Source organism: Hippoglossus hippoglossus, chromosome 10 (assembly GCF_009819705.1).
Source record: "Hippoglossus hippoglossus isolate fHipHip1 chromosome 10, fHipHip1.pri, whole genome shotgun sequence".
In the NCBI taxonomy this organism is placed as follows: domain Eukaryota; kingdom Metazoa; phylum Chordata; class Actinopteri; order Pleuronectiformes; family Pleuronectidae; genus Hippoglossus; species Hippoglossus hippoglossus.
Window position 1 is genome coordinate 13,389,630 of NC_047160.1, and position 13,822 is coordinate 13,403,451.

General features: G+C 31.7%; 1 protein-coding gene across 1 annotated transcript; it reads right to left on the bottom strand.

The window, feature by feature from the left end:
• Positions 1 to 12,335: 12,335 nt before the first annotated feature.
• map1lc3cl (microtubule-associated protein 1 light chain 3 gamma, like) lies at positions 12,336 to 13,510 on the bottom strand. Its single transcript, XM_034598650.1, has 4 exons — positions 13,319 to 13,510; positions 13,151 to 13,206; positions 12,939 to 13,045; positions 12,336 to 12,740 (listed from the first exon to the last, which is right to left on the bottom strand). Exons 1-4 carry the CDS (start codon positions 13,374 to 13,376, stop codon positions 12,551 to 12,553), a joined length of 411 nt encoding a protein of 136 aa, XP_034454541.1. The 5' UTR covers positions 13,377 to 13,510; the 3' UTR covers positions 12,336 to 12,550.
• Between the last annotated feature and the right edge of the window lie 312 nt (positions 13,511 to 13,822).

Sequence of the window (13,822 nt, forward strand, 5' to 3'; positions counted from 1 at the left end):
AGATAGATGATAGATGATAGATTTATAATAAAAAGATAGATGATAGATAGATGATAGATAGATGATAGATAATAGAAATATAGATGATAGAAAGATAGATGATAGATAATAGAAAGATAGATGATAGATGATAGATAGATAATAGATGATAGATAGATGATAGATAGATAGATGATAGATAGATGATAGATAGATGATAGATAATAGAAAGATAGATAGATAGATGATAGATAGATGATAGATAGATGATAGATAGATGATAGATGATAGATGATAGATAGATAGATAATAGAAAGATAGATAGATAGATAGATAGATGATAGATAGATGATAGATAGATGATAGATGATAGATAAAAGAAAGATAGATGATAGATGATAGATAGATGATAGATGATAGATGATAGATGATAGATAGATGATAGATGATAGAAAGATAGATGATAGATGATAGATGATAGATAGATGATAGATGATAGATGATAGATAGATGATAGATGATAGATAGATGATAGATAGATGATAGATGATAGATAGATGATAGATGATAGATAGATGATAGAAAGATGATAGATGATAGATGATAGATGATAGATAGATGATAGATGATAGATGATAGATAGATGATAGATGATAGATGATAGATGATAGATAGATGATAGATAATAGATGATAGATGATAGATAGATAATAAAAAGATAGATGATAGATAGATGATAGATAGATGATAGATGATAGATGATAGATAGATAATAGAAAGATAGATGATAGATAGATGATAGATGATAGATGATAGATGATAGATAGATGATAGATGATAGATAGATGATAGAAAGATGATAGATGATAGATGATAGATAGATGATAGATGATAGATGATAGATGATAGAAAGATAGATGATAGATGATAGATGATAGATAGATGATAGATGATAGATGATAGATAGATAATAGATGATAGATGATACATAAATGATAGATGATAGATGATAGATGATAGATGATAGATGATAGATGATAGATAGATGACAGATGATAGATAGATAATAGAAAGATAGATAGATGATAGATAGATGATAGATAGATGATAGATAGATGACAGATGATAGATAGATAATAGAAAGATAGATAGATGATAGATGATAGATGATAGATAGATGATAGATGATAGATGATAGATGATAGATGATAGAAAGATAGATGATAGATGATAGATAGATAATAGATGATAGATGATAGATGATAGATGATACATAAATGATAGATGATAGATGATAGATGATAGATGATAGATAGATGACAGATGATAGATAGATAATAGAAAGATAGATAGATGATAGATAGATGACAGATGATAGATAGATAATAGAAAGATAGATAGATGATAGATAGATGATAGATAGATGATAGATAGATAATAGAAAGATAGATAGATGATAGATGATAGATGATAGATGATAGATAGATGATAGATAGATAATAGAAAGATAGATGATAGATGATAGATGATAGATAAAAGAAAGATAGATGATAGATGATAGATAGATGATAGATGATAGATAAAAGAAAGATAGATAAAAGAAAGATAGATGATAGATGATAGATAGATGATAGATGATAGATGATAGATGATAGAAAGATAGAAAGATAGAAAGATAGATGATAGATGATAGATGATAGATAGATGATAGATAGATGATAGATTATAGATGATAGATGATAGATAGATGATAGATGATAGATGATAGATAGATGATAGATGATAGATAGATTATAGATGATAGATGATACATAAATGATAGATGATAGATGATAGATAGATGACAGATGATAGATAGATAATAGAAAGATAGATAGATGATAGATAGATGATAGATGATAGATAGATAATAGAAAGATAGATAGATAGATGATAGATAGATGATAGATAGATGATAGATGATAGATGATAGATGATAGATAGATAATAGAAAGATAGATAGATGATAGATGATAGATAGATGATAGATGATAGATAGATAATAGAAAGATAGATAGATAGATGATAGATAGATGATAGATGATAGATGATAGATAGATAATAGAAAGATAGATAGATGATAGATGATAGATAGATGATAGATGATAGATAGATGATAGATGATAGATGATAGATAGATGATAGATGATAGATGATACATAAATGATAGATGATATATGATAGATGATAGATAGATGACAGATGATAGATAGATAATAGAAAGATAATAGATAGATGATAGATAGATGATAGATGATAGATAGATAATAGATGATAGATGATAGATGATAGATGATAGATAGATGATAGATGATAGATGATAGATAGATGATAGATGATAGATGATAGATAGATAATAGAAAGATAGATGATAGATGATAGATGATAGATAGATGATAGATGATAGATAGATAATAGAAAGATAGATGATAGATGATAGATGATAGATAGATGATAGATGATAGATGATAGATGATAGATGATAGATAGATGATAGAAAGATGATAGATGATAGATGATAGATAGATGATAGATGATAGATGATAGAAAGATAGATGATACATGATAGATGATAGATGATAGATGATAGATGATAGATAGATGATAGATAATAGATGATAGATGATAGATAGATAATAGATGATAGATGATAGATGATACATAAATGATAGATGATAGATGATAGATGATAGATAGATGACAGATGATAGATAGATAATAGAAAGATAGATAGATGATAGATAGATGATAGATGATAGATAGATGATAGATAGATGATAGATGATAGATGATAGATAGATGATAGATGATAGATAGATGATAGATAGATGATAGATAGATGATAGATAATAGAAAGATAGATGATAGATGATAGATAGATGATAGATGATAGATGATAGATAGATGATAGATGATAGATGATAGATGATAGATGATAGATAGATACTAGATGATAGATGATAGATGATAGATGAAAGATAGATGATAGATGATAGAAGATAGATGATAGATGATAGATGATAGAAGATAGATGATAGATGATAGAAGATAGATGATAGATGATAGATGATAGAAGATAGATGATAGATGATAGATGAAAGATGAAAGATAGATGATAGATGATAGATGATAGATGATAGATAGATAATAGATAGGTAGATCATAGAAAGATAGATGATAGGTGATAGATAGATAATAGAAAGATAGATGATAGATAGATAATAGATGAAAGATAGAAGATAGATGATAGATGATAGATGATAGATAGATGATAGATGATAGATGATAGATAGATGATAGATGATAGATAGATAATAGAAAGATAGATGATAGATAGATAATAGAAAGATAGATGATAGATAGATAATAGAAAGATAGATAATAGATGATAGATAGATAATAGAAAGATAGATGATAGATAGATGATAGATGATAGATGATAGATGATAGATAGATGATAGATGATAGATAGATGATAGATGATAGATGATAGATGATAGATAGATGATAGATGATAGATAGATGATAGATAGATGATAGATGATAGATGATAGATAGATGATAGATAATAGAAAGATAGATGATAGATGATAGATGATAGATAGATAATAGAAAGATAGATGATAGATAGATGATAGATAATCGAACGATAGATGATAGATAGATGATAGATGATAGATGATAGATGATAGATAGATAATAGATTGGTAGATAATAGAAAGATAGATCATAGATGATAGATAGATAATAGAAAGATAGATGATAGATAGATAATAAATGATAGATGATAGATGATAGATAGATAATAGATGATAGATAGATAATAGATGATAGATAGATGATAGATGATAGATGATAGAAAGATAGATAATAGAAAGATAGATGATAGATAATAGAAAGATAGATGATAGATAGATAATAGATAGATAATAGATAATAGATGATAGATGATAGATGATAGATGATAGACAGATAATAGAAAGATAGATGATAGATGATAGATAGATAATAGAAAGATAGATGATAGATAGATGATAGATAATAGAAAGATAGATGATAGATGATAGATAGATAATAGATGATAGATAGATGATAGATAGATGATAGATGATAGATAGATAATAGAAAGATAGATGATTGATAGATGATAGAGATAGATGATAGATGATAGATAGATGATAGATGATAGATAGATGATAGATGATAGATGATAGATGATAGATGATAGATGATAGATAGATAATAGATGATAGATGATAGATAGATAATAGAAAGATAGATGATAGATAGATGATAGATAATAGAAAGATAGATGAAAGATAGATGAAAGATAGATGATAGATGATAGATAATAGAAAGATAGAAAGATAGATAGATGATAGATGATAGATGATAGATAGATAATAGAAAGATAGATAGATAGATAGATAGATGATAGATAGATGATAGATGATAGATAGTTAATAGAAAGATAGATAGATGATAGATAGATGATAGATGATAGATAGATGATAGATAGATGATAGATAGATGATAGATGATAGATGATAGATAGATAATAGAAAGATAGATAGATGATAGATAGATGATAGATGATAGATGATAGATAGATGATAGATAGATGATAGATAATAGAAAGATAGATGATAGATGATAGATGATAGATAAAAGAAAGATAGATGATAGATGATAGATAGATGATAGATGATAGATAGATGATAGATGATAGATGATAGATAAAAGAAAGATAGATGATAGATGATAGATAGATGATAGAAAGATGATAGAAAGATAGAAAGATAGATGATAGATGATAGATGATAGATAGATGATAGATGATAGATGATAGATAGATGATAGATGATAGATAGATGATAGATGATAGATTTATAATAAAAAGATAGATGATAGATAGATGATAGATAGATGATAGATAATAGAAATATAGATGATAGAAAGATAGATGATAGATAATAGAAAGATAGATGATAGATGATAGATAGATAATAGATGATAGATAGATGATAGATAGATAGATGATAGATAGATGATAGATAGATGATAGATAATAGAAAGATAGATAGATAGATAGATGATAGATAGATGATAGATAGATGATAGATGATAGATGATAGATGATAGATAGATAGATAATAGAAAGATAGATAGATAGATAGATAGATGATAGATAGATGATAGATAGATGATAGATGATAGATAAAAGAAAGATAGATGATAGATGATAGATAGATGATAGATGATAGATGATAGATAGATGATAGATGATAGAAAGATAGATGATAGATGATAGATGATAGATAGATGATAGATGATAGATAGATGATAGATGATAGATAGATGATAGATAGATGATAGATGATAGATAGATGATAGATGATAGATAGATGATAGAAAGATGATAGATGATAGATGATAGATGATAGATGATAGATAGATGATAGATGATAGATAGATGATAGATGATAGATGATAGATGATAGATAGATGATAGATAATAGATGATAGATGATAGATAGATAATAAAAAGATAGATGATAGATAGATGATAGATAGATGATAGATGATAGATGATAGATAGATAATAGAAAGATAGATGATAGATAGATGATAGATGATAGATGATAGATGATAGATAGATGATAGATGATAGATAGATGATAGAAAGATGATAGATGATAGATGATAGATAGATGATAGATGATAGATGATAGATGATAGAAAGATAGATGATAGATGATAGATGATAGATAGATGATAGATGATAGATAGATAATAGATGATAGATGATACATAAATGATAGATGATAGATGATAGATGATAGATAGATGACAGATGATAGATAGATAATAGAAAGATAGATAGATGATAGATAGATGATAGATAGATGATAGATAGATGACAGATGATAGATAGATAATAGAAAGATAGATAGATGATAGATGATAGATGATAGATAGATGATAGATGATAGATGATAGATGATAGAAAGATAGATGATAGATGATAGATGATAGATAGATGATAGATGATAGATAGATAATAGATGATAGATGATAGATGATAGATGATACATAAATGATAGATGATAGATGATAGATGATAGATGATAGATGATAGATAGATGACAGATGATAGATAGATAATAGAAAGATAGATAGATGATAGATAGATGACAGATGATAGATAGATAATAGAAAGATAGATAGATGATAGATAGATGATAGATAGATGATAGATAGATAATAGAAAGATAGATAGATGATAGATGATAGATGATAGATGATAGATAGATGATAGATAGATAATAGAAAGATAGATGATAGATGATAGATGATAGATAAAAGAAAGATAGATGATAGATGATAGATAGATGATAGATGATAGATAAAAGAAAGATAGATAAAAGAAAGATAGATGATAGATGATAGATAGATGATAGATGATAGATGATAGATGATAGAAAGATAGAAAGATAGAAAGATAGATGATAGATGATAGATGATAGATAGATGATAGATGATAGATAGATGATAGATTATAGATGATAGATGATAGATGATAGATAGATGATAGATAGATGATAGATAGATGATAGATGATAGATGATAGATGATAGATAGATGATAGATGATAGATAGATTATAGATGATAGATGATACATAAATGATAGATGATAGATGATAGATAGATGACAGATGATAGATAGATAATAGAAAGATAGATAGATGATAGATAGATGATAGATGATAGATAGATAATAGAAAGATAGATAGATAGATGATAGATAGATGATAGATAGATGATAGATGATAGATGATAGATGATAGATGATAGATGATAGATAGATAATAGAAAGATAGATAGATGATAGATGATAGATAGATGATAGATGATAGATAGATAATAGAAAGATAGATAGATAGATGATAGATAGATGATAGATGATAGATGATAGATAGATAATAGAAAGATAGATAGATGATAGATGATAGATGATAGATAGATGATAGATGATAGATAGATGATAGATGATAGATGATAGATAGATGATAGATGATAGATGATAGATGATAGATAGATAATAGATGATAGATGATACATAAATGATAGATGATATATGATAGATGATAGATAGATGACAGATGATAGATAGATAATAGAAAGATAATAGATAGATGATAGATAGATGATAGATGATAGATAGATAATAGATGATAGATGATAGATGATAGATGATAGATAGATGATAGATGATAGATGATAGATAGATGATAGATGATAGATGATAGATAGATAATAGAAAGATAGATGATAGATGATAGATGATAGATGATAGATAGATGATAGATGATAGATGATAGATAGATAATAGAAAGATAGATGATAGATGATAGATGATAGATAGATGATAGATGATAGATGATAGATGATAGATGATAGATAGATGATAGAAAGATGATAGATGATAGATGATAGATAGATGATAGATGATAGATGATAGAAAGATAGATGATACATGATAGATGATAGATGATAGATGATAGATAGATGATAGATAATAGATGATAGATGATAGATGATAGATGATAGATAGATAATAGATGATAGATGATACATAAATGATAGATGATAGATGATAGATGATAGATGATAGATAGATGACAGATGATAGATAGATAATAGAAAGATAGATAGATGATAGATAGATGATAGATGATAGATAGATGATAGATAGATGATAGATAGATGATAGATGATAGATGATAGATGATAGATAGATGATAGATAGATGATAGATGATAGATAGATGATAGATAGATGATAGATAGATGATAGATAATAGAAAGATAGATGATAGATGATAGATAGATGATAGATGATAGATGATAGATAGATGATAGATGATAGATGATAGATAGATACTAGATGATAGATGATAGATGATAGATGAAAGATGATAGAAGATAGATGATAGATGATAGATAGATACTAGATGATAGAAGATAGATGATAGATGATAGATGATAGAAGATAGATGATAGATGAAAGATGAAAGATAGATGATAGATGATAGATGATAGATGATAGATAGATAATAGATAGGTAGATCATAGAAAGATAGATGATAGGTGATAGATAGATAATAGAAAGATAGATGATAGATAGATAATAGATGAAAGATAGAAGATAGATGATAGATGATAGATGATAGATAGATGATAGATGATAGATGATAGATGATAGATAGATGATAGATGATAGATAGATAATAGAAAGATAGATGATAGATAGATAATAGAAAGATAGATGATAGATAGATAATAGAAAGATAGATAATAGATGATAGATAGATAATAGAAAGATAGATGATAGATAGATGATAGATGATAGATGATAGATGATAGATAGATGATAGATGATAGATAGATGATAGATGATAGATGATAGATGATAGATAGATGATAGATGATAGATAGATGATAGATAGATGATAGATGATAGATGATAGATGATAGATGATAGATGATAGATAATAGAAAGATAGATGATAGATGATAGATGATAGATGATAGATAGATAATAGAAAGATAGATGATAGATAGATGATAGATAATCGAACGATAGATGATAGATAGATGATAGATGATAGATGATAGATGATAGATAGATAATAGATTGGTAGATAATAGAAAGATAGATCATAGATGATAGATAGATAATAGAAAGATAGATGATAGATAGATAATAGATGAAAGATAGATGATAGATGATAGATGATAGATAGATAATAGAAAGATAGATGATAGATAGATGATAGATGATAGATGATAGATGATAGATGATAGATGATAGATAGATAATAGAAAGATAGATGATAGATGATAGATGATAGATGATAGATAGATAATAGAAAGATAGATGATAGATGATAGATAGATAATAGAAAGATAGATGATATAGATTTACCTCATCAACGCCTTCTGGGAATTTCTTCAAATTTTATAAAATTCTTCAGTCAGAGTCAAGCTTGATCTGACTAGAATGTGGTGATCAAAAGTTAAAGGTCAAGGTCACTGTGACCCCACAAAACATGTTTTTGGGCTTGTGAAGGCCACAGCTCAGAGAAGGTTTGAGGGAATATCTTTAATTTTAGTACAAACGTTCAGCTTCATTCAACTGATTCGATTTTGGAGGTGAAAAGTCAAGGTCACGGTGACCACATGTTCATGTGTAAATGACATGAAGAACACCCTCAGGTAATCTCATCTGGCACAAACGTTCACTTGGACTCAAGGAAGTCATGATTAGAATTCAGAGGTCAAATGTCAAAGTCACTGTGACCTCACAAAACCCTTTTTGCTTCTTGAACATATTACCTTAAAGATGCCTCGAGATGATCCTTTCACATTTGGCAAAAATCTTTACTCAGATTCAAGGATTGACTGATAAGATTTAGGTGGTCAAAGGTCAAGGACACATTAGCCTCACAAAATATATGCTTTTGGCCTCTTGAACATGTTATTTCAAGTAAATTTCCTCACAGTTTGACCAGTTGTCACTTGGACTCAAAGATTCAATTATTAGATTTCAGTGGTCAAAGGTCACAGTGACCTCATATGAGCTCGGTAAGAATGTATCTAGACTGAAACTGCACTGTTTGGCGGAGGCTTGTAACTGCAGGGTGATAATTGTAGCTGGAACCAGAGTTGAGGGCATCAGTCTACTTCTCAACACCTCAGTGTTTCCTTTCATTTTCACATGACACACAGCGAGACGTGTGTTTCTCCTTCATCGGGACACTCGTCAGTTTTCTGGTCACAAATCCAGTAGATTTTAAGTCAGTATTGTCTCATCTCATCATTTCCTCCTGCTGTTTTGTTATTTTTAACCACAGCAGCAGGAAATGTCTTGTCTGATAAAGTCCAGAGGCGCTCCCTTGTGTCTTGATTGGTTATTACAGGTATTGTGTTTGGATGTGGAGTCCTATTAGGGCCAGTTGGAACTCTATGTATGGTTTTGTTTCATGTCCTCTGCTGTAGAGACAGTGAACTGTGAACATAAACCAGTTCACCTTTCCAACTGGGATGTTGATGTTGATAAATTGTGATTCCTGACATTTATTAATTTAACATTTACATAAAACAGATACAAAATAATCTTAAACAGCAACAATCACAATATGTGTCAATACTACAAATTGAACCGTAACAGAGAGCGAGATCGATTTGCCTCAATGTTATCGCAATACTATAAAAAAGTGAATGTCTGTTAGTGTGTAGTTACTCCACCAAGGAGGTTCTGTTTTCATCTGATTTTTTTTGTTTGTTTGATTGTTAGCAGCATGACATAAAAACTACCGGTCAGATTACCAGGAAACTTGGTGGAAGAATATTGTTACGTTCAGGGAAGAAGCAGTTTTCATTACATTTTGCAGTTACATTTTCACAAATTTCCCAGAGAATAATTAATAGATCTTGATGAATAAAATCAGACTGATATCTATTGGTTCAGCTTGACTGAATTGAAGGAGACTGTTGGGTCTTGGTGGAGGCAGACGCTCTTCGAATCAGTGATTAAAATCCAGTGGTGAACATATGTGTGTTGCTCTGACGTGTTATATCATTTGCTGCAGTCTGCAGTGGTTATTTACACAGGTTTATACAATAGCAAAGAAAAAAAGAAAATACAGAAGCTAGTTTTTGAAAATGATGTGGAGCATGACTGACTGTGAAAAGCTTACATTTTATTTGCTATTTCTATAAACTGTATGAAAATAACCACCGCAGACTGCAGCTATGATGAAAATCCAGTGTTGAACATGTAACAATGTTGTGTTGCTCTGATAGTCCTTGATGTTTTATGTAATTTGACGCAGATGTTGTGTGCGACATGTGAGATATGATGCTCAAATTAGGAGTAAAGCATTTTGGTGTTTTAAAAACTAACTGTAAAATCATGTCATAAGAACGAGGAAGCATTGGAGTGAATTTAGAAAACTCAGAGTCCTCTGTGGTCAGAATAGATGATTTACATGTGGAAGCAGCTTGGTCCCTGTTGTTGTGCTGGTGATAATACATTGACAGAAAGCTGTTGGAATGGCCACGGTGGTGTGAAGTGAGCGTGGGCCCGACTGCACGACCCTGCGTTTCTCTACACTGTGTGTTTAGATAGCTGTGGCCCTCCCCCTCCACCTATATCTCTCCTTTACTTTGTTTCCTTTTTCCTGCAGGGACGTCACTATTTTCCCCTCGTCTCTTTCTCCCCCTCTTCCTTCCTTTTCTTCTACTGTTTATGCAGAGCCGCGTCTCCTTGTTTTTCTTCTTCTGATTCTTTGTTTTTCATCTGTATTCCTGTCAGTCCCTTGACTCTTTTCTATCTCCGCCGCCTCTCCATGTTTTTTGGTCACAATTGTCCCTTGGATGTCTAAAAATAACGTTGTCCCCCCCATCACCACCACCAGCCCTCTGACACACTGACCCCTGCAGATAGTCAACCGGGTCATGCTTATATAATGCCGTTGTGTGGAGGGAGTGCCACTTCTCAGAGGCAGGTGAGGAATGAGGAACCTGGATGCATGAGTACAAAGCTTATGAGCACCGGGAATTGACTTAGCTAATATTCTTATGCACTAGGAAGCCCAAAATGTGATAAAACAACATCTGTTAATGATGCTTTAGATGCTAAACGTGAGGAAATCTCTGTTCAATGACCTCGAAACATCTGTGGAACAACATTTCGAGCAAGCAAGAAAAACCAAAGTCAGGTAAAAGGGACCAGCAGTGCATCATATTTCATAATTTCATATTTAAGCTAAAAAATCACACCAACTCCACTCATTTAAAGGTCAAGAGGTCTTTTTTTTTATTGGAATAGTGACAGCTGGAGACAGAACACATCAAGAGTCCCTGCCATGATCTGCGTGAGTCCAGAGTAGAATTTCACATTTTTTGGAGAAGCAGAGACAAAGAGTCGATCAGAGAAAAGAGAGGAGGAAGGAGAGATAAGTGCTAAGAAGGGGCCTGATTACCAGCAAGACACTGACTACATTTTGTTTGTTTGTAGAGTGGAGAAGAAGAAGGTGGTGGTTTTACCCTGCATGAACTGGCTGTGCAATTGTGTGAAAATTGGGACGTTTGCACTGAAGCTCAAACAACAGTGGGTGACTACAATGCTCAGAGTTGATTTACAGAACTCTAACAAGTCACATCTAGGTTTTTTTCTCCTAATATCTCCTGATAGAAATCAAATTATCAATCAGCCTAAAACAAATGTCTTCATCAGGGGGATTTTTGTCCTACTATATGCCCAGTCTTGGTTTCTTGAGATTCCAAGTGATTTTTGTGTGTGTTTAAATGTCCAGAAGGGTTCATGAGGTAGAATGAGATGCAGTTTGTGGGTATTAAAGTTGACAAATCAGTCTTGGCTGGGCTCAGTTTGTCCTTGCTTGTTTGTGTGGCGTCACCATGCACTATCGGTCTGGGTTCAGTTCATTTAGTTTCTTTCTCACGCTCAGCAGTGCGGGCTGGCGGCTGGCTGGGCTGCTCCGAACATCTCCTGCGAGGCGTAGGTGATGTAGAGGAAGCCGTCTGTGTCGCTGTGGCGAGAGTAAACCTCTCCCATGCTGGAGGACATACAGGACATGCTCCTCTCTGCCACCAGGAGGAACAGGGCCTGTGTAGACTCCAAGTCAATCTTATTCCTGACAGGAGGAAGTGATGAAAAGTCAGAAAACAGCAGTTTAAGTACAAAAAGGGGGAGAGAGTGAGAAGGAGGCAGAGGTGAGAGAACAATAAGTCTGACAGCCCGGGAGAAGAAAAAGGAGGAAGGGTTGAATTGAGAAGAAAAAAAGGTGATAAAAATCTGAAAGATGTGTGACACAGTTTCACAGATCATTTACCTGAGCAGGCAGAGGAACTGACCCAATGTGAGCTCAAAGGGAACCAGGAACTTTGTTTTGTCCAACAGGGGGAGAGTCTTTTCACGGATGTAACGTTCAACAATTACCTGCACACAAAAACACGCCAGTGATCAGCCAGTGGTGCAAAAAAAGAGTAAAACTGGGCGTTAAATGCATTTACTTTGTAAAATAACTGAATCAAAATAACTCACAGGTAACTTGTTGGGGAATTTAGAGCGAATGCTGCACACTTCATCTTTTCTTGTTTCTACACAGAGATATTTGTACACGTTTAAACACATCTTAAAGAGACATCCAATGCATTGTACGGCCAAACTGTTGATGCAAGAATATTGAAGAATGATCTGAAAATGACTCACCAAGACATCTCCTTTGCTTGAAGGGCATCATCTCCATGGATTTCTCAAAAGGAGCCATTTTTTTGTTTGTTGCTTGGGGCGGTTTGCAGAGACCAGTGGTAATGGAGGCTGGTGGCACTGGTTGGAGGGCTAGCCCGGGCTGACAGTGAAGTCCCCTCGGGTTGGAAGTCAGCAAACCCCACTGAGAAGCTGTGAGCGGTGGAGTTTTATAGGATGCGGAGCTGGGAGGAGTCAAAATGTGACACCAACAAACAAAAACACCACACTCCTCGGCCTGGTGGGCAGCGCGGGGATGCAGGGGTGCATCAGTGTGTGTGTGTGTGTGTGTGTGTGTGTGTGTGTGTGTGTGTGTGTGTGTGTATGGTCCAGGTATTACTTATGTTGTTGGGACCTAAATCAGTTTACACAGTCATATAATGGGGACTTGTCTTCCTTATGGGGACAAAAAGCAAATCCCCACAACGAAAATCATAACATTTTAAGATGAAGAAATGTTTTAGGGTC

Coding starts and splice junctions, on each gene's coding strand:
- map1lc3cl (XM_034598650.1), bottom strand. CDS start 13,376: ATGGCTCCTTTTGAGAAATCCATGGAGATGATGCCCTTCAAGCAAAGG. Junction 13,207..13,318: donor CAAGCAAAGGAGATGTCTTG/GTGAGTCATTTT, acceptor ATCTCTGTGTAG/AAACAAGAAAAGATGAAGTG. Junction 13,046..13,150: donor AATTCCCCAACAAGTTACCT/GTGAGTTATTTT, acceptor TTTTGTGTGCAG/GTAATTGTTGAACGTTACAT.